The 22,132-nt window shown below is 40.2% G+C and overlaps 1 protein-coding gene across 2 annotated transcripts in view; it reads left to right on the forward strand.

Moving 5' to 3' along the window:
* The window catches only part of RYR2 (ryanodine receptor 2), a 725,859-nt gene that overhangs the window by 482,388 nt on the left and 221,339 nt on the right, over positions 1-22,132 (forward strand). For both annotated transcript variants that reach the window (XM_081249359.1, XM_081249358.1), the window contains exons 30-38: positions 1,611-1,819; positions 2,438-2,790; positions 4,641-4,755; positions 6,294-6,454; positions 8,517-8,676; positions 9,039-9,125; positions 12,745-12,971; positions 17,799-18,603; positions 21,498-21,698. In XM_081249359.1, coding sequence (XP_081105485.1) covers positions 1,611-1,819; positions 2,438-2,790; positions 4,641-4,755; positions 6,294-6,454; positions 8,517-8,676; positions 9,039-9,125; positions 12,745-12,971; positions 17,799-18,603; positions 21,498-21,698 — 2,318 coding nt within the window. The remainder of the gene's footprint in view (positions 1-1,610; positions 1,820-2,437; positions 2,791-4,640; positions 4,756-6,293; positions 6,455-8,516; positions 8,677-9,038; positions 9,126-12,744; positions 12,972-17,798; positions 18,604-21,497; positions 21,699-22,132) is intronic.

Consider the following 22,132-nt stretch of genomic DNA (forward strand, 5'->3'; position numbering starts at 1 on the left):
TTTAGAGTAGGAACTCCAACTACATATAAAGTGGTTAGAAAGAAAAATGTTTAGCATCAGCAGAGATGTTTCTGCCTTGGTATCCCCTAGTTTATGTCAAATGAATGTTAGGTTTTCCAGTTTGTGCAAATGTAGTTCAAGCTGTCTCAGATCTATTGCGTTTATCCAATCCTTTTCTTTGATTCCTTTGGGGACACTTATTTAAGACAACTTTCCTTGACTACTGCATCAAGAGCTAGCACAGCTGCAGACACAGCTGTGGCTTTTTTAGTTTTAGCTAGAAACTCATCATTCACACTTCCTTGAACCCAGCTGGATGTGTTCTTGCTTCCCGGTTGGTAATGCTATGATTCAACTGTTTATTTAAATATATATTGATGATACAAACTGGATAAAATCATTATGAATTATCAGATGTAATTTCTATTGTCTTATTCTGTCTTGAGAGTTATACATTGCTTTCACTGCCACTAATTTCAACAAGGAAAGAAATGGACATCATAATGGTAGATATCTGTCAGCTTATTCTGAGGATCCCCTGCTTTTTTGATCTGCAAGTTAGATCCTCTAATTTGTAGTCTGCATCCCAATACTGACCTTGTTTATTGTGCTGACTACTTGAACTTTCATGTAAAATATTACAGAAAGATATGAAGAGTAGGTAAATGCCCCCTCCACTGAAAAGTATCGTCTCATCCCCTTGCCAGACAGTTGATTCCAAAGAACTCAAACAATTAACATAATTAATGTAGTTTCCCCTTTTTATTTAATAGTGGAAAGATTAACCATCCCTGCCACACATTGAAATATTTTTTTTCTTCATTGCTCATTGCTGTTGCTTTTGATTTAGTTTCTTGTTAACTTTTAACTTTTCGATTTCTTATCTTAGCTATTTATGTTAATTTTGCATTACCCTGCTTAATCTATACCAACAGTGACATTGAAGGGAAAGGGACAGATGGAGGAGTTTCAGTAGGACTTTAGCAGCTACTTCTGAATTCTTATTTATATGTATATTTTCTACGCTTAGATCTAGGGTACCCTAGGGGAAAAAAAAGAGGCAAAATTCTCTTCAAAGATCAAAAGCAGCTACAAGTGAATGAACACCTTTAAAAATGTGGCCTCCAGTCCTTTTTTTTTTCTTCTTCTTTGAGTTACATGTAAAGCTCGGCTGTATTTGATGTTTGCACATTTCAGGCTCTTTGGCAATGCGCTTTGGCACTTAACTTCTTTCTCATTTTCCCTCTGCAAGAGAGTCACCTGCACTTCGGAGCTGGGAGGCTGTGAGGAGGGGGTTTTGGTCCCCAGGATTTCCAGAGGACTCAGGGCCGCTTAGTAGTTACCTCATTTTACAGAAGTCCAGGGTGAAAGAAGGGACTTAGCTCAGGCCTGCATTTAAGGAATTATGATGCCAAGAGCAAATACTGGTCTTCTGATCCTCACATTTAATACTTAGTGTCTGTGGTCTCTTTACCCCACTATTGTTTTTACCTCAGGGCAACGGTTCTCACAAAGGTAAGAGTTTTAGAGCAATACTTTTGGTGATTCCATGTTAAAAGGATCTTATACGAATGATACTGAAGATTTTGATGTATTTTTTTTCTTCCCAGGATTCATACCTGTATGTAGCCTTGGAGTGGCTCAAGTGGGCAGGATGAACTTTGGAAAGGATGTCAGCACCTTGAAATATTTCACCATCTGTGGCTTACAAGAGGGCTATGAACCATTTGCCGTTAACACGAACAGGGATATTACCATGTGGCTAAGCAAGAGGCTTCCTCAGTTTCTCCAAGTTCCATCAAACCATGAACATATTGAGGTTTGCTTTTCCTTTAAAAATCAGACCATTGCCAAAAACCAGGAGCGGGTGTTCCTACTTGGACAGTTGCTGGCATTTCCTTAAAATGATGTCTCTGATGTGTTCCACTGTAGGAGAATCTAAGGACAGGATTACCCTCTGATTTTAGGTACTTCTGAGAGGCTGATTAGACTGATTACCTACAGTTAATCCTCGAACAACTTTGGGGTTAATCTGCATATAGTTTATAGTCGGCCCTCTGTATCCACGGTTTCAGCCAGTTGCGGATTATGTAGTGCTGTAGTATTTACTATTGAAAAATATCCACATATAAGTGGATCCAGGCAGTTCAAACCTGCGGTGTTCAAGGGTCAACTGTATATACTTCTTTTCTTATGTAGGCAGTGTCAGGCTCAATCTGAATATATACAGTTTTAACATGAATTTCCCAGATCATCTTCTGAGGTAGAAACAGAACTGTGAGTATGTCTGTAACACAGCAATTTAATGATCTCATTTATGAAATTATGCCATGGGCGGGCCATGTTTTGTGTTGTAAAGGTGTGATGCACGTTAGGGTTTTAGAATCAGGAAACTGACAGTGATGAGCATTTGAACAATCACGTCTTCATTTGTTAGGTGACCAGAATAGACGGCACCATCGACAGTTCCCCGTGTTTAAAGGTCACTCAGAAGTCCTTTGGCTCTCAAAACAGCAGCACGGATATCATGTTTTATCGTCTGAGCATGCCCATCGAGTGCGCGGAGGTCTTCTCCAAGACTGCGGCTGGAGGGATCCCTGGTGCCAGTCTCTTTGGGCCCAAGAATGATTTGGAGGATTATGATGTGGATTCGGACTTTGAGGTTCTCATGAAGACAGCTCATGGCCATCTGGTGCCAGATCGAGTGGACAAAGACAAAGAAGCTACAAAACCAGAGTTTAACAACCACAAAGATTATGCTCAGGAAAAGCCCTCTCGTCTGAAACAAAGGTCATTGATACATGCAAAATGATTTTTAATTTTTTTTTAATTTTAATTTTTTTAATGATTTTAAATATGTAGTTATTATGTTAGGGGATCACAGGAGAGGGTAATAGTGGGTAAGGGATTTCCAAGGTCAATTTTTTTCTTCCTCTTCCTCCTTCTTTATGTACCAAGGATTCTACAGAAGGAAAAGCAGCCTGTTGGCCATCTAATTTGTTACCACTAACAATCTATCTAAAGAGTTACTTTTTCTATGATTTTTTTTTTTTTTTTTTTTGCTGTACACGGGTCCATGAAATAACTTGCCTTTTCCAACCTTCCCCAGCCCCTGGTCATCACCATTTTACTTTTTGTTTCTATGAATTTGACTGCTTAAATACCTCATATAAATGAAATCATACAGTATTTGTCTTTTTGTGACTGACTTATCTCATGTAGCTTAATGTCCTCAAAGTTCATATGTGTTGTAACATATGTCAGAATTCCCTTCCTTTTAAAGGCTGAATGATATTCCAGTGTGTGTATATACACCACATTTTGTTTATCCATTCATCCAGTGATGGACATTTAGGGTGATTCCACCTCTTGGTTATTGTGAATCATGCTGTTAAGAACTTGGGTGTGCAAATATCTTTTCACAACCCTACTTTCAATTCTTTTGGATATATACCCTGAACTGGGATGCCTGGTACTTCTGTATTAAAATTTTTTTTTTAATAAATTTATTTATTTTATTTATTTATTTTTTTGGCTGCGTTGGGTCTTCGTTGCTGCAAGTGAGCTTTTCTCTAGTTGTAGTGAGTGGGGGCTACTCTTTGGTTCGGTGCGCAGGCTTCTCATTGCAGTGGCTTCTCTTGTTGCAGAGCACGGGCTCTAGGCACACGGGCTTCAGTAGTTGTAACTCGCGGACTGTAGAGCGCAAACTCAGTAGTTGTAGTGTGCGGGCTTAGTTGCTCCATGGCATGTGGGATCTTCCTGGACTAGGGCTCAAACCCATGTCCCCTGCATTGGCAGGTGGGTTCTTAACCACTGCGCCACCAGGGAAGCCCTATATTTAAATTTTTGAGGAAAAAAATTTATATTATATTCCATAGCAGTTGTACCATTTTACAATCCCATCAGCACTGCACGAGGGTTCCAATTTCTCCAAGTCCTTGTCAACCCTTGTTACTTTCTGGTTATTTGATAGTAGCCATCCTAATGGGTATGAAGTGATATCACATTGTAGTTTTGATTTCCATTTCCCTGATGATTAGTGATGTTGAGCATCTTTTCATATGCTTATTGGTCATTTGTATAACATGTTTGGAGAAATGTCTATTCAAGTTCTTGGCCCATTTGTTGATTGAGTCATTTGCATTTTTGTTGCTGAGTTGTAGGAATTCTTTGTATATTCTAGATGTTAACCTTATCAGATATATGATTTGTATTTTCTCCCAAGAGTTAGTTTTTAAGATGTTTATATTTACATTACTGGTTGAACCTTAGAGTATTCTCTCTAAATAGTACTTTTGAATGGATAAGAAGGTAGATTGTTTTAGCATCCTTTCTTACACTAAATATGAAATTCTCAACCTCAACACTATTGCCACTCTGGGTTAGATAATTATTTATTGTAAGCGTCTGCCTTGTGCATTGTAGGATGGTTAGCAGGATCCCTCCACCAGTAGATGCTAGTGGCACCCCTCCCCCAACAAGTTGTGACAACCAAAAATATCTCCAGATATTGCCAGATGTCCTCTTGGGAGCTAATCATCCTGGCTGACAACCACTCTACTAAGTTAATTATATGTTTATATTTGAGATAGGCAGAACATTTTAATGTTGCTTATTCCTAGTCCTCTACTATATTCCAGATTTTTGCTTAGAAGGACAAAGCCAGATTACAGCACCAGCCATTCTGCAAGACTCACAGAAGACGTCCTGGCAGATGAGAGGGATGACTATGATTACTTGATGCAAACGTCCACGGTATGAGGTTGCAGCTTTTGTCATTTATTTCTATTTGTCAGTGATCATGCTTTGCATTTCAAATAGTTAACATTGATGTCGTACTATTTAGCAAGCTTATTTTTAAAATAATTATTCACTTATATCTTGGGGACTGAAAAGTTGAAAGATGTATGTATATTCTAATGGATATTATGCAGTAAGAGTGCTATTTTAGGAAAAATAATCCTTAATGGCCCCCTCAGTCCTGATTTTGTTCTCCTCTTTCTTGACAGCATTTTATTTGCCACTTAAGTTTTCCAAGTACATTTTGCAGTTTCTTTTGTCTCAGTGATATGTCTGCAAGATCATTTATCATACTTTGTTAGAGGTCAAGGTGTGCTGTCTGCCATTTTGAATTTTTAAAGCACTTCTCATAAAACACCAAATGGAAAAAAAATATATAGCTGTGTCCCTTTTAGAGTTCCCCCATATTTGAACTTGACTTTCACGTATCAGATCTGAACTATTTCAAAGTGATTTTAAGGGTTCAAAATATTATGTTAGTGATAGCATATTCAAGGTATAAAACAGGTATAAAAGCTGTAGCATAGATTATTGTTCTTGTGTCAGCTTGAAGAATTCAAAGCTTACCTGTGTAATGGATTGATGATTTTATCACATAAACATACTATATATGTACTCCCCCATCCATTCATACTTGGAAGTATAAAAAGCTTCAGATCATCTTTTGCTCAGATAGTCTTTTCTCTTTTTCCCATTATTTCTGCAATAATTCAGGATCTCTGTTTTAAGACTTTTCCTTCGCCACGTCAGTCCTTTGTGCCTATAACATTTTACTTAGGCCAAAGGATTTTTTTTTTTTTTTTGCTGCTTTAAGCTTTGGGTTTTGTTGCTGTTGTTATAGCATAATTGAATATACTATTATTAGTATGGAATATACTATTATTTTCTTTTTTATTGAAGTATAGTTGATTAACAATGCTGTGTTAGTTTCAGGTGTACAGCAAAGTGATTTAGTTATACATTTGTGTATATTGCATTGACCAAAAAGTTTGTTCGGGTTTTTCCATAAGATGTTACCGAAAAACCCAAATGAACTTTTTGGCCAAGCCAATATTTTTTTCAGATTCTTTTCCATTATGTTCATTACAAGATATTGAATATAGTTCCCTATACTGTGCTATACAGTAGGACCTTCTTGTTTATCCTTTCTACATATACCAGTTTGTATCCGCTAATTCCAAACTCTCAATCCATCCCTCTCCCACCCGCCTCCCCTTGGCAATCCCCAGTCTGTTCTGTATGTCCATGATTCTCTTTCCGTTCCATAGATAGGTTCATTTGTGTCATATTTTAGATTCCAAACTAAGTGATATCATATGGTGTTTGTCTTTCTCTTTCTGACTTACTGCATTTAGTATGATAATCTCTAGTTGCATCCATGTTGCTGCAAATATGCCAAACGATTTTAAACAAAAACATATCTTCTTAGACATTGCAAGTCAAAGTTTTGTTTCTTTTTACTTCACCAATACTTGGTGTTGCTATCTCGACAGTACTATTACTCAGTGAGAATCTTTCCTGGACAAGAACCTGCCAACGTCTGGGTGGGCTGGATCACATCCGATTTCCATCAGTATGATACAGGCTTTGACTTGGACAGAGTTCGTACAGTGACCGTGACTCTAGGAGATGAAAAAGGAAAGGTGCATGAAAGGTTGGTTTTCCTCGATTTCTTACATGAATGACATTTGATAAAAATGTTGATAAACCTAGGCATTTTTTTTCTCTTGGATTTTATGTCCAAGATAATATTCTGTTTATAGGAACAGTGTAATCAGACCGTTAATGTCCATGTCCTTTTTGTTACTCATACAAGCCAGTAAGGAATCTGAATATATTAAAAGTGCAAAATCTTATAAAGTAAGAGCAGTGCATCTTTTTGGGGTAATAATCATATATTCCTTCAGGTGACATCGCACACGACTAATGACTTGGGTTACCATTACTTAGCCATTGTTTGAGGATTAGAGATGGGCGACTGTGAGGCATTTAACCTGTGGTCTGATCTGTACCTTGGGAACTGGTTAGGAGGTGGGGAGAAAAAGGTGAAGACAGTGTGGGCTAGTGGTTTAGACCAGGTGGACGCATTCGAACTCAGACTGAGGAGCCGTGGGTTCTTTCCTCAGCTTTGCCATTGACTCGCTGTGTGGCTTTGGGTAAGTCATTTATAGTTTCTGTGCCATCCTTTTTCATTTATAAAACAAACCAAACTCAAACCAAACTTCAAAAAAGTGAAGAAGGCTATCTTCCTTGCAGAATAAGACAAGAGAAGATCTGGCCATTTGCATCTACTTTGTGTGCCCGTGCATCCTCTCTGATCTGCTGTGATGGGTCTCCTAGAAAGAGCCCCCCCATAATGTTGCTTTTCTTTTATACCTGCACCATCATTTTTGGTGACCGGAAGCTCCTTCCCCTGCCTTCAGGTTGTAACACTTGAACCGCAGTGAACTTAGCACTTGAGACAGTGAGCCTAGCAGAAATTCTCCAATGAACAGTGCTTTATGTCAGTAGGGGGGGCCCCAAACCACCTGTTTCCAGGAATATTCTGAGGGATATATTTGAGTTTCAGAGATGGGGACAATGAAAGGAGATAATAAAGGGATATGATATCTGACTGATGTTTTTGGTGTAGGAAATACAGGCTAGGGAAGTTGTTGAATCTTACATAAATAGAGCATATAAACACAGCCAACTTTTGACTATTCAGAAACTGACTTTATCTCCGCCTTCTTGCTCTTTTCCTCCCACTTGCCTGTGTTTGCCCTTTTTGCCAGCCTCATTCATACATGCACTGCACAGGAGTAGAGAAAGGGAAGGAGGTGAAACTCAAATCACTTAAGTTTGCTACTATCTCTGGTAAAGGTTTTGTTGAGGGTGAATCTCAGGTGGGGTTTGTTGTTTATATCACAGATCTTGTGCACTTCCCAGCTAAGTCTGTCTCTCATAACAGATCACCAGGAATTGTCCAGAAAGGGGCTTAAATTTAGCCAAATTTTATATCTGTCAAATCACTGACAGCTCACATAAAATTGGCCTAAAGACTTTGATAGTGTTCAGAAACAGGTGCTTCTCATCTCAGAACAAGTGGTTAAAAAAAACAAAACAAAACCCACGAGATTTGTGACCACCTAGAGGGGTGGGAAAGGGAGGGTGGGAGGGAGACGTAAGAGGGAGGAGATGAGATATAGGGTTGTATGTATATGTATAGCTGATTCACTTTGTTATAAAGCAGGAACTAACACACCATTGTAAAGCAATTATACTCCAATAAAGATGTTAAAAAAAAGCCATGAGAATGAAAATTACCAATTTGGATGATTATTACATAGTTAAACTTTTTTTTTTTGTGTGTGTGTGTGTGTGTGTGTTAGTTTCTGCTTTATCATAGTTAAACTTTTTTGAACCTCAGAAAAAGGTCCAGTTTGGTTTGAGTTTTTGGAGGGAAGGTGCAGGTCAGTTCTTATCCTTGGTTCCAACTCGTCGACCCGTCTTCATTAGGTGTGAAATTGAGAGATTGGAAGACCTGACTCAGAATGTCCACTGAAGTCAATGGAGTTTTGCTCAGAATCACCGAATCGGGCCCACTGTACACCTGTCCCATTTCAGCATGAGCTTGTTGCTTGCACAGCATAACTTAGGTTTAGTTTGCCGGACGTCCATGCTTTCCACGCTACCTGTGCTTGTTCAAAGATAAACATGTTTTTTTTGCAATTCAGCATCAAACGCAGCAACTGCTATATGGTGTGTGCGGGTGAGAGCCTGAGCCCCGGGCAAGGACGCAACAACAACGGCCTGGAGATTGGCTGCGTGGTGGACACCGCCAGTGGGCTGCTCACCTTCACGGCCAACGGCAAGGAGCTGAGCACATACTATCAGGTATGTGGTCAGGGATGGCCTTGTGCTTCCAGGGAGGAAACCTTTATTTCCATGAGAGGGGAGAACACAAGTAAATTATAAGCTAGAAGGAAATGAAAACACAAATGAGTCAATTCTGTATTTTTACTTCTGTTGGAGTAATAACAGTGCCATAAGCCCTTCAGAGTAAACAGTACCTTCCTCCAAAAATGTTCACATAGTCCTGAAATGAAATATTCCAAATAATTATTGAAAGAGAATATCTGCATGAGAGGAAGAAAAAGTCTTTTTCTGTAAAGTGTTTCTTAGGTGTTAGGAGGAAAATGTATTTTTTGTGTGTTCCTTCCTTTACTAATATTATTAAATTCATTTGATTATTTAAGGTGGAACCAAGTACAAAATTATTTCCTGCAGTTTTTGCACAAGCTACAAGTCCCAACGTTTTTCAGTTTGAGTTGGGAAGGATAAAGGTAAGAAAGACTCATTCCTGGTATTATATTTGGGTTGTTTTTTGTTAGGAAATAGCATTTACTTCTTCAATTAATTCCATACTTTATTAGTACTGATATTAATCACATAAATCATTCTTTAAAAGTTTCCATATTTGAAAATTCTGTAATCTCGTTAAGGTCACTAGGGTAACATAAGTAATTCGAAAGGGTTTTCTTTGGTTATCTTAAGTATATTATTCAATAAAACTAGGCTTGTACAGAACACAAATGCCACATTACATACAGCTCAGTAATCACTGAACTCACAGGTAAGCTAGTGAATGGGCTTGAAGAGCTGAAAGTATGCTACATTGTGGTAAATGCAAGAGTGGCAGGTATTGAGTACTCTGGGAACATAAGTGAAAGGACAACTAAGTAGGATGGGGTGGATCAGGTAAAGCTGAAAGAGGAGATGACATTTAGGTTGATTCTTAACTGTTGAATTACAGGTCTCAGGGTACATTTGCTAGGAGAGGGCATTCTAGACAGAGGGTGAGAGAAAGTGAAAATACATAGGCATGAAAGTGCTGAAGGTTAAGAAATTCAGTGTGACTGTAACAAAGGATATTTCTGGGGTGTGGCTAGAGATGAATATGGATGGAAGGTAGTCCAAGTTGAAAAGGCCTTAAATGCCATATTAAGAAGTGTACACCTATTCCCTAGGCAGTGGTGCCTTACTGGAAATTTGAAGCAGGGGATTGAGTATAATCAAACCTGTTTTGGGAAAATAGGTTGGTAGTAATGTGGAGAAATATCTGCCCTCAAAAGAATGAGAGCAGGCAGTAATAATTATCTATCAAAAATTTGTTATTGTCCACATGGGGGAAGATGATGAGATTCATGAAAGTCATCATAGAGAGAGAGTGATACATAAGAAGATGTTTTAGGGGAGAGATTAACAGAATTTGTCAGTGAATTGGATTAATAGGATTTGTTGAAATTGGATTTGGTGCTCAAGGAGAATGAAGAATCAAAGATTAATTTTTTTTCTTTTTTTTAACTTTTTTTGGGGGTGGACTTTTTTTAAAATTAAAGTATAGTTGATTTACAATGTCGTGTTAGTTTCAGGTGTACAGCATGGTGATTCAGTTATGTGTGTGTGTGTACTCCTTCAGATTCTCTTCCCTTATAGGATATTACAAAATATTGGGTATAGTTCCCTGTGCTATACAGTAGGTCATTGTCGGTTATCTATTTTATGTATAGTAGTGTGTAAATGTTAATCTGAAAAGGATTAATTTGAATAATTTTAGTTTGGCCAGCCAAGGGGTACTAATACAACAACAAGCAGAAGAGCCTGCTGAAATTCAGGAAAAGGAATTGAATTGAAATTCGCAATTGTAAACAATGAGATGCTGGACACCCCTCAGGGTGAATTTAGTAGACAGTTTTACCATGCTGGCTCAGCGACCTTGGACATATTTCTTAAACCATGTGAGCTCAGTTTCTGCCTTTGTAAAATGAGATTCCACCTGCCCCAGAAGAGCCAATACAATATGGACTAAAGGAATCTGTGATTTTTTGTTAAGTAGGAGAGCTTTAGTGACCTTTCCAGAAAAATTTCAGTAAAATGATGGAAGAAGCCGTAGTATTTTGTTCAAGATCATTCAATTCATATTATTATTTGAGTTTGAACGTGAGGGAAAGGAGGCAGCAAGTTTGGATGACTGAACAGGGAGATCAGCTCGGTGGTTTGTGACCACCTAGAGCGGTGGGATAGGAAGGGTGGGAGGGAGGGAGACACAAGAGGGAGGAGATATGGGAACATATGTATATGTATAACTGATTCACTTTGTTATAAAGCAGAAACTAACACACCACTGTAAAGCAATTATACTCCAATAAAGATGTTAAAAAAAAAAGTTAAAATTTGACAGAAAAGTGGTAGTTTCTCAGAACCCAGACTCTGATATTGGTCTATTTGACATTTATGTTTCGTGTTTCATAGATATTGCAAATTGGATATGTCCGAAACTGGACTTCTGACCCTCAGTCCCCCCTCCTCCTGACTTGCCTGCTCAAGTCTTCCTGATCTGTCAGTTAATAACTCAGACCCCAAACCTTGGAGTCATCCTTGGCTTCCCTCCTTTACATTCCGCATCCCAGTTCCACCCCCCAGCAAATCCTCCACCTTCTGACCCGTCCCACCACCCCTCCTGCTGATCTGCCCTCCATCACCATCATTTCCCATCTGTATTTTTCGCCACTAGCCTCTAATTCATTCTCACCCCTCTGTTTATCATAGAACAATCTGAGTGATTGTCATGATTTTAAAATAAAAGTCAGACCATGTCACTCACTTCACTGCTCGAAACCCTAGAAACCCTGTTTCCCTGAGAGTACAAATCAGAGGTCTGAGGATGGTTCTCAAGTTCTAAACCACCTGACCTCCTCTAACCCCTCTGACTTCATCTCCTCCTGCTGTCCCCTCCTTCACTCCACTGCAGCCACCCTGGCCCCCAGCTCTTCCTCAGACTTGCCAGGCAAACTCCCTCCTTGGGTTCTTTGCATTCACAGTTCCCTCTGCATGGAAATTTCTTCCCCTGCATATCCACATGGTTCTTCTCTTTGGATTGTTCTGTAAATGTCATCTTCTCAGTGACACCGTTCTGACCACCCTGTTTATTATTACTGTCCTACATTCTGATTCCCCCATCCTGTTTTTTTTTCTTCTCCATGACCTCTTTTCTAATAACTATTTAATTACTGATTTTGTTTATTTTATGTCTAATGAAAAAGAAATGGAAGCTGTATGAGGGTAGGGATTTTGTCTGTTTTGTTTCACTGATACATTCTCAGTGCCTGGATTTTTTGTCCCCATTAGCAAAAGAGAATAGGAAAGTAGCTTGAGGATGAGCAAGTCTAAATAATGCAGTAGAGAAGATTCTAGAGGAGAGGAAGAAACGGAAGGTAATGCGGAAAGATGAGATAATTGTTTTATTGGCCCAGAAGAGGCAGGCAGGGGTGGTATCACGATCATAAATGAATGAATAAGCTTTGGCATAGTAGAGACTTTTCTTTCCCTGAGGCCATACTGCAGGAATTGGAATGGTTGAAAATACATATTAGAGGTGGAGGAGAAAGAAATTGTGTTTCTTGTTTAATAGTTAGGTGTATCTGTTGAGTTGTCTCTGGTGTATTGTTGGTTACTCAAACCTGAGAAACCTGAAGATGAGTGAGGGTGTGAGTAGTTTAAGGAAGGATGAAGTGGGTGACAAAGGACAGACAATAAGAGAGGGAGAAAGCCAAGTGGATGTGGCCAGTCTTTCAGGATGTTTGGATGAAAGCAGCTAAAGACATGCCAAGCGTCCCTGAGGACCCAGCTTGGTGAAGAAATAGGAAAGGTACATGGTTATACTCTCTTGCTCTTGCATTCTCAGTGTGCCATTGAATATATGGGAAGGAAACATCCCCAAATTTTCTCCACTTGTCCTTTCAGAAACAGCTCAACCCAATTTCTATTAATTTTTGTATTGACTCTGCTCAACACTTAGCGTATCTGTCATTATCTCTTTCCTGTACAGAACTCTAGTCATCACTTTATTGACCCCCCAGGAGCGTCATCCATTCATTCTTTTTCTGCTTCCCCATCTCCTAGAATGTGATGCCTCTCTCAGCGGGATTATTCAAGAGCGAGCACAAAAACCCCATGCCGCAGTGTCCCCCTCGTCTCCATGTGCAGTTCCTCTCACATGTCCTCTGGAGCAGAATGCCCAACCAGTTCTTGAAGGTAGACGTGTCTCGAATAAGTGAACGCCAAGGCTGGCTGGTGCAGTGTGTGGAACCTCTGCAGTTCATGTCTCTCCATATCCCAGAGGAGAACAGGTCAGGCCTGAGCATCCTTTACTATCTGATGGGGACCCATCAAATTAGATGCCTACCCCAGGGTTCAGGGGTGGTGCTGGGGAAACAAAATGGGGTTTAAAAAATACTGATTTCTTGAGGCCATGCAGACATTATTTTGTACATCCCAAGTTTAAGTCTATGTCTCAACTCCTTGGTTACTGAAACAGAATTATTACAGGTAAAGACGTGATTTGATAGTGTATGATTTCTTTGCTCATTCTTGTTTTGCTTATGAGAATAACAGTAAGTAAAAATTCAGACAAGTACAGCTGCCATCTGACTTAAGACAGCCGAGTAAGAGAGTTATCACAGAACTGTAAGATAGTAAAGAGGGAATCAGAAAAATCACTTAGTTCAGTCCTTTGTTTGACAGATGGGAAAAACTGAGACTAAGAGATGTCAGTGAAAGAGCGTTGTGAAAATACCTTGAGGGCTTGGGAAACAAGTTTATATGCATTCTAGACAGTCATAGTAATGATATAAAGTACACTTAATGTTCAGAGGTGGCTTTGTTTATGATTTTCAGTTTTTCCATGTGAGAGCCAATGAAATTGCAGGATTTCATTTTAGCAGCCTCATTATCAGTAAATTTGGGACCAAGATTTCCCTCCCAAAATATCATTAAAAAGTTAAGTCAAAAACTGAGTGAAAACATTTCATGAAAACAATGCAAAGACACACATATTTGTTATTTTTCTTATATTTTAAAACTCTACTCTTAAAAAGCTGTAGGAGCTATGTTCATTTTTATATATTTAGACATGCTTGGCACTTTTATTTTCTTTTAATACCTTTAAAATTTAACCTGTATTTTGGAAAACAATTGGTCAGTTCCTCAACAAATTAAATACAGAGTTACCATAAGAGCCTTCAATTCCACTCCTAGGTATATACCCAAGGGAAATGAAAACATGTCCACACAAAAACCTGTACACGAATTTCAGAGCAGCATTATTCACAGTAGCCAAAAAGTGGGAACAACCCAAATGCCCACCAACTAATTCGTGGATAAATAAAGTGTGGTGAATCCATACTGTAAATCTATTTGGCAATACAAAGGAATGAAGTACTTTTATGTGCTACAAAATGGATGAAGCTTTAAAACATTATACTAAGTTTTTAACTAGTTATACTACTACCACATGTTATAGGATTCCATTTACAGGAAAAGTCCGTAATAGGCAAATCTTTAGGGAGAGAAAGTAGAATAATGTTTACTTAGGGGATGCAAGGGCAGTGGACCTGAGGAATGACTGCCACTGGGTACTACTGGGTTTCTTTTGGGGTGAGGAAAACGTTCTAAGCTTAGATTATGGTTATGGTTGCCCAGTTCCATTAATATACTAAAGCCATTGAATTATTTATTTTAAACAGGTAAATTGTATAGTATGTAAATGATATCTCAATAAAGCTGTTTCCAAACAGAAGAAATCCAAAGAAAAATTAATCTGGCCAGGTGAATTTTTTTAAATCCATTAAGTATTTATTTGTATATTTTTAGGTGAAATAATTAGAGAGATACAGCATTCATAATGTACTCTTTAGAGGATTCAATTGAATTTCATACTTTTTATTTTATGTGAGAAAAGTTTTATTGGAATTTTGCATCTAATGTTTTAAAAAAATTACTCTGCAACCAAAAGAAACATCACATTTGGGAACAAATTTTTCTTTATAAGGGAAAATATTCTATCTCTATTAAGCAGAGAGTTTTAAGGTTGTGATTTAATATGTTGGCATGTCATAGAAACCCAGCATACACTCCTGCCATAGTAATGTATCATTTATGTTAATTACCTGTGATAAATTATATGCAAATGAATGGATAATTTAAATTCTTACTATAGACTGTAAAGAATGAGTCAATTTCCCAAAATATATGAAATGCAAATTTGTAAAAAAAAAGTGTCATTGGAATCAGGTTGCAGAGAAGATAAGGATAGGAAAATAACAAAGCCGGGACTGATCCACAGTCATTCGCATCACACCATGGTATGGTTGCACATTGGTTTCACACTTCGTAGAAGCCAAAGAAAAATCTGATGAGTTTCAAAATTCAGATTCCAAAATGGAAATGCCGACTAGTATTCAAGTAGAATCTGTTCCTCATGCCCCAATAATATGACAATTAACTAATATTTTAAAAATTGAACGGTAGTAGATGTATGTCAGTCCTCTGTTTCTTTCATGAGATACCTCACTCATGGTTCATAATTTAATTTACTTATTTTGGGGGTTGTTTCCCTCTTTAACTAGGTAGTAAGCTGCCTTAGGGCAGGAATCTTGTCTGTATTGTTCACCATCATTTCACCAGTGCACAGTGATCGATACATAATAGGTACTCCGTAATATTTGATGAATAAAAGAATGATATTGAGTCATGAAGGAAATTTCTCCCCTGGAGACTTTAAAGACTATAATGAGTTGTATTAGTCAGATTTTACTGTAATGGCAACCCCCAAATTTCGGTGGCTTGCAAAGAAACCTGTGTTTCTTGCTCATGTTACATGAGGTCTTGGGGCCACTGAAGCTCTGCTCCAGGCTGGGGAGATGGTCTGCAGATGCGGTTCATGTGCCTTCTTGCCCAGCTGGTGGGACAGCCCTGATCTGGGATGTGTAGCTTCCATGGGCAAGGGGTAGATATGAAGGAGGTCTTAACAGACCTCTAAGAGTTTTCTTTTCCCTTGTGGCAGATGTTCTATCCAGTTACATTTTATTGACCAAGGCAAGTGAGGTAGTCAAGCCCAAAGTAAGTAGGGCTGATAAGATGACTCCATCTACAGGGAAGAAGAAAGAAGGAGAATATTTACTGACAACAATGCAATTTACAGCACGTGCTAAAGATACGCTAGATGATATATTTGGCGTTGTGCTTATAACAGATGGAACAGTGAGTTATTTCTTTTGCTCTCCTCCAGTTAAAGCCATTGTTCATTAATGTATGAATATTGCTACAACGGGTTGGTGTGGAAAGACAGACTAAATTAGCTGTGGTATATCCTTTGGTTTGCCTTGACCTAAGTCAGGTTATGAGAAGTAGACTACAACTCCTTCCGATTTCTCTCCCATTCATTCATTCATTCCACAAACATGTATTAATGCCCACTGTGTTCCTGGCACTGGATAGAAAATAGTGAGCAAAACAGACATGACCCTTACCTTAAAAGACTGGCGTGGTAGGGAGGAGGCGTGCTTTATAGGAAAGAACATGGCATCATAAAATGAATCATGGGGGGTGAATTGGGAGTGGCAGCAGCAACGTAGGTTGTAGAGTCCTTATATACTGTTTCTAGCAACTGACGTTTTGAGATTGATCAGACAGTAGACTGAATTGCGTTCTTTGCTAAGGACCTAGAGTTCACATATTCTGTGTTGCTACAATAAACGGGTTTATATATTTTAGCCATTAGCCAGGCTGAGGGATGGGTAACAGTCTTCTTGGGAGATTGAAGAGCCCAGTTAAGATATGGGAATCCTCCACTACACCTTGAGGTGGTGGGGGCTTGCTCAATTATACCTTTCCAAGAACTAGGTGCTAGCAACTGGGCCCAGCAGATGTGTGGTTTCCTGGAAGTCTAGGTGATACACAGGGTGGGTAATTATTTGCTAGGCATTTTATAATGCATGAATCTTCTGACTCTGAGAGTCAGAAGGTGGAGTCTGGAATAAGTCTGCGCCATCAAGCCACAGTGGATTTTAGCAGAATGCCTGTGACCTGAAAAGCACAGGTACAATGGATAGGTGGTGTGGACAGGATGACAGGGTATCTAAGGATAGGGGCAAAGCTTAACAATAAATAATCACAAATAATTATTCAGTACCCATTGTGTGCTAGGCTAGGTGCTGGATGAATACTAATAACCACAGTATATAATAGCCCCTGTCCTGATGAGCTTATATTACAGCCTCACCAAGGATACATTGCTAGATGAATGAGTGGTTCCCTTGATTATCAACATATCAAGTTTCTACCTTTAATACTATAGTGTTGCCCATGAACAATCTATGTAATTTAAAGAGTTTAGAAAAATTAGCGCATCTAAAGGAATTATGTGCTCTTAAAATAGATTTTCTTTTAAAAGGAATGACTTGACTTTAGGTACATTCTGGACATATGCTTAAGGTTTAATTGCGTTGAAAGGTCATGATGTGTACTAGAAGCAAAATGATCTGATATAAACCCAGATTCCCAACAGAAACTTTCCTGAGTGAAAATGTCCCTAATAGTGTTTGTTTCATGAGTGGCACATACCTGGTGGAAACAGGGTGGCATTGGCATATGTTTGGGTCCGTGAGGGTCATGTAAGTAGGTAAATTATGTGAAAGGAATTATCCCTCTGTTTACCTACTGACTGGTTACACTCAGAGCTGATCTTAAAGTCAGAGACAAAGCAAGATAGCCTAAGGCTAAGTTTTCTGGCTTCTTGAAGCAGTTTAGCCAAATTGGAAAAGGAGATTCAGGATTTTTCGAAGAGTGCTCAAATTCTGAAAGGAGGGGAGTCCCCAGGGTCAGCTTGAGACCCAGATATCTAAAAGAGATGTTCAGAATCCTGGGGTGATGAAGAATGAAGAAAGCTCCAAGCACTAGTGACTGGAAATTTTCAACATCAAATTCTATCTGGAAGAAAACTTAAAAACATCTAGAACTGATTTTTTTAAATCTATGCTATCATCAAACATGTCACAGAAAACTAATTTAAAAAATAGTGTCTGTTTCCATAACTTGTGACATCAACGACGTATGTAGATTTCTCCTCTGATGGAGAGTCGTTTTCAATGTCCATGTTTAACTTCTCTTGTCTCCAGATCTGTGGACATCCTGGAACTGACCGAGCAGGAAGAACTGCTGAAATTCCACTACCATACTCTCCGGCTCTACTCGGCCGTCTGCGCGCTTGGGAATCATCGGGTGGCCCACGCCTTGTGCAGCCACGTGGACGAACCGCAGCTGCTCTACGCCATCGAGAACAAGTACATGCCTGGCTTGCTGCGCGCCGGCTACTACGACCTGCTGATTGACATCCACCTCAGCTCCTATGCCACCGCCAGGCTCATGATGAACAATGAGTTCATCGTCCCCATGACGGAGGAGACAAAGAGCATCACACTCTTCCCCGACGAGAACAAAAAGCACGGCCTCCCGGGCATTGGCCTCAGCACCTCGCTCAGGCCGCGGATGCAGTTTTCCTCCCCGAGTTTTGTCAGCATTAATAACGAGGGTTACCAGTACAGTCCTGAGTTCCCGCTGGACATCCTGAAGGCCAAGACCATACAGATGCTGATAGAGGCCGTGGAAGAGGGCAGCCTTCACTCCCGGGACCCTGTCGGGGGGACCACTGAGTTCCTCTTCGTCCCTCTCATCAAGTTGTTCTATACCCTGCTCATCATGGGCATCTTCCACAATGAGGACTTGAAACACATCTTGCAGTTGATTGAGCCCAGCGTGTTCAAGGAAGCTGCCGGTCCCGAGGAGGAGGGCGAGTCGCCAGAGAAGGAGCCCTGCGCGGAAGACTCCAAGCTAGAAGGAGCCACTGAGGAAGAAAACAAAGGGGGTAAGAGGTCCAAGGAAGGCCTGCTCCAAATGAAACTGCCCGAGCCAGTTAAATTGCAGGTAATCAGAGAAAAAGATTGCAGTGAATTTCACAGCCTATTAACACTGACCTTTGTCTCTTTTTCTGTGTGTGTGTGTGTGTGTGTGTGTATTTGTATTCCTGGGTAAAGATAGTTCTTCATAAAATTAACCAACTTCCTGTTATGCCTGGGGACATGCCCATCTAATTTTCTTGCATTTGGTATGAAGTTCATTTATTTTTCAATTGAGTCAGTTGACATATTTTTTTGTATTTTTGTCAAGGTGGTTTCCTTCGTCAAGTACGTGTCCGCCCAGCATACACGTGTGTGTGTGGCATGTCGCTATTTCTCTGTGTGTATGTGTGTGTGTGCGTATTTGTGCATGTGCATGTGTGTATGTCTATCTGAAAGGAGCATAGGAGAGGGGTTTTTGTCCTGCCAGTGTTACCGAGTCCAAGCTCATGTTGCTCGCCGCACTGTCCAGTAAATCGAGAGACGAGGTATTGGGGCAAGGAATAGTGACTTTATTCAGAAAGCCAGCAGACAGAGAAGATGGGGGACTGGTGCCCCAAAGAACCATCTTGCCTGGGTTGGGATGCTGATTTCTTTTATAGAGCAAAGAGGGAGAGGTGTGGAAGTAAAGTTAAAAAAAAAAAAGGGGGCAAGAAGTTATTGCAAATATTTCCTGGTTCTGGCCAGATTCAGGAGGGGATGTGTTAATTTCTTCTTCCTGCAGCCATTCACAGGGGGGCCTGGTCAGGATGTTTCCTGTGAGCTTAAACAAAGGTATTTTAGCTTAACATTTAGGCATGGGAGGCAGGGTCCCTGGAGACGGACCATTATGTATACTTTAAGCAACAACCCTTTAGTGATCAACTTGTAGCAAAAGCAATAGAATATAAAGGTTAAAGTAAAAGAAACGAATCCAATATGGAGTCAGATTTGTTCTTCCCTATTACACTTCTTCTCCCTCTTATTCATTAGCAGTTTCCTTGCGTCTCCTTGTTTCCGTGGATGCATTTCACCACATTTTGTTGGAATGCCTGAAATGCAAGGCTTTCAGTGCCTGTTTCCAACCCCACCTCTACCCTTCCAACCTTAGGACGCTTGCTCACCAGTAGGTGCGTCCATTCTCACCCACAAGATTTTACTTCCTTCCTGTGTTTCTAGAGAATCAAAGACCTTGCCTGTCTTTGTGCTCATCCAGATGTCCCAAGGACCCTTTCCTAATGCCTCTTTGGTTCATTAGCATCAGTTTGTTGCTTGCATCCTTGACACCCTTTTTTTTGCTCTTCCTTCCTTAGTCAACCCTGATTGAGGTCTTCCTCTGAGCCAGGCACTGGGTGCTGGGTGAAGGAAGCTTACTGTCTCTGGGGGAAATATACACTTATTGATATGTATTTCTGTTAGAATATCTTATTGTTCATCGCATTAAATGCTCAGAAGGAAAAGAATGGATTTTTAGAAGAAAGAAAATTTCAACTGGAATACTGTGAGTAAGGTGAGGGAAGGCCTTTCTGAAAGGGTGACTTTTTAGCTGGGGTCAGATATTTAGTAGTGGGAGCTCAGTACTTGTGAAGAGGGAGGGGAAGAGTGTTCTAGAAGCTTTCACATGGAGCACGGAGCATGACAAAGGCTCTGACTCGGGAAGAGACCAGACCAGTGTCTGTGGGGAAGGAGGGTGAGATAATAAGCAGAAGGCAGTTCGTACAGAGTCTGGCTGTTTGCTAAAACCAGCCATACGGTGGATGTGAATTTTATTCTAATTTCAATTAAAACCTCTGAAGAATTTTAGCAGGATAATTTTATTCTGAAAATCTCAGTAGAGCTCCCTGTGAGGGGAGTAAGAGAGGGTGGTCATCCGGAGCCCACTTAGTAGGACGCTGTCATGCTGGTTCAGACCCGAGGGGGACAGTGCTTACACTGGGGTGGGACAAAGCCAAAGCGGATGGAGAGAGGGACCTAGACACTAGGGCTGTCTCAGAACTGGCATTGACAGAAATGGCCATGTTGTGGATGGTGATAGGGTTTTAAAGTCCTCTTTAACACTGCTGTGTATTTATATCACAATTGGTATAAACTTGGGCAGAACATGTTGCTACTGATGCGCCATATCAGTTAAAAATCCTTTGGGCTTCTGGTAGAAGAATACCCAGCTGACCATTTAATGAATAAGCAATAAAACCACTTAGTTAACTTAAAGTCTGGAGGTAGACAGTTCTAGAATGAATGTAGTAGCTCAGTGGTGTCATCAGGAACCCAGACCTTACTGTCTTCCTGCAGTCCTCAGTTTATGTTTTTTTTGTTGTTGTTGTTTTCGTTTTTTTTTTTTTTGCAGTACGCGGGCCCCTCACTGTTGTGGCCTCTCCCGTTGCGGAGCACAGGCTCCGGACGTGCAGGCTCAGCGGCCATGGCTCACGGGCCCAGCCGCTCCGCAGCATGTGGGATCCTCCCGGAACGGGGCATGAACCCGTGTCCCCTGCATTGGCAGGTGGACTCTCAACCACTGTGCCACCAGGGAAGCCCAGTTTATAGTTTTTATCCTAAAGTGTGTCACTTCCTTCTTCCTCCAGTGTTCATGTCATTAGCCAGTTTTTGAAAAGAGGATATTCTAGCCCATTATGAATGGTGAAAAATCTTTCCCAGACGACCCCTTGCAAACTTCTCTTCATTATCTCATTTGCCTCTAGCTGCAGACGAGGCTGGGACAGTAAGTGTTCATCAGAGGGACATCAGAGGGTATTTGCCATTTGGGCTTAGACGAATTATATTTCATCCCCTGGGACTGAGCACATTGCTATCTACATAAAATCAGGATTCTGTTAATAAAGGAGAAGAGTTGACAACTAAGCATGTGTGCCACAAATTTTGATTTGATATACATTAAGCAAGTTGCAGAAATTAAATTTGGTGTCTTTTTAATCATCTCTTTAGATGTGCCTGCTACTTCAGTACCTCTGTGACTGCCAGGTCCGGCACCGGATAGAAGCCATTGTGGCCTTTTCAGATGACTTTGTAGCCAAGCTCCAAGACAATCAACGATTCCGCTATAACGAAGTTATGCAAGCCTTAAACATGTCGGCTGCACTCACAGCGAGGAAAACAAAGGAATTCAGATCACCGCCTCAAGAGCAGGTATAAGAATGAACTGAAAGGTCTTCCTTTTACTTTGGGTTTTAGTTCATTCAGGTTCCACACATTGCAAAATGATACCAGAAGTTGCGAGTGTATTTTTCTCCTGTTCTCTTTAAACTGGCTATGTTTGTTTAGTCAGTATCCATAGGTCTCACCAAAATTGCCTACTTATTTGGTCTCACCAAAATTATCTAATTATCTGTTAGTTTAAACAGATGAGAGACTTATTAAAAGGTATCAGGTGTATTACAGACTCTGTGGAAACCACTGTGCCAGATTCTGAAGTTCTTCAAATAGGAATAATATCCAAGCACAGGTGGGTCTTCGTTGGCTGGCACAGCACTGCCCCAGCTAATAGGCACCCTTGACTCCTAGGAATTAACACTTTTCATTTTGTGTCTCCTAGAAGAACCCAGTGTCACTGCCACCAGTCT

Source organism: Mesoplodon bidens (assembly GCF_964165515.1).
Source record: "Mesoplodon bidens genome assembly, chromosome: 1".
NCBI lineage: Eukaryota > Metazoa > Chordata > Mammalia > Artiodactyla > Ziphiidae > Mesoplodon > Mesoplodon bidens.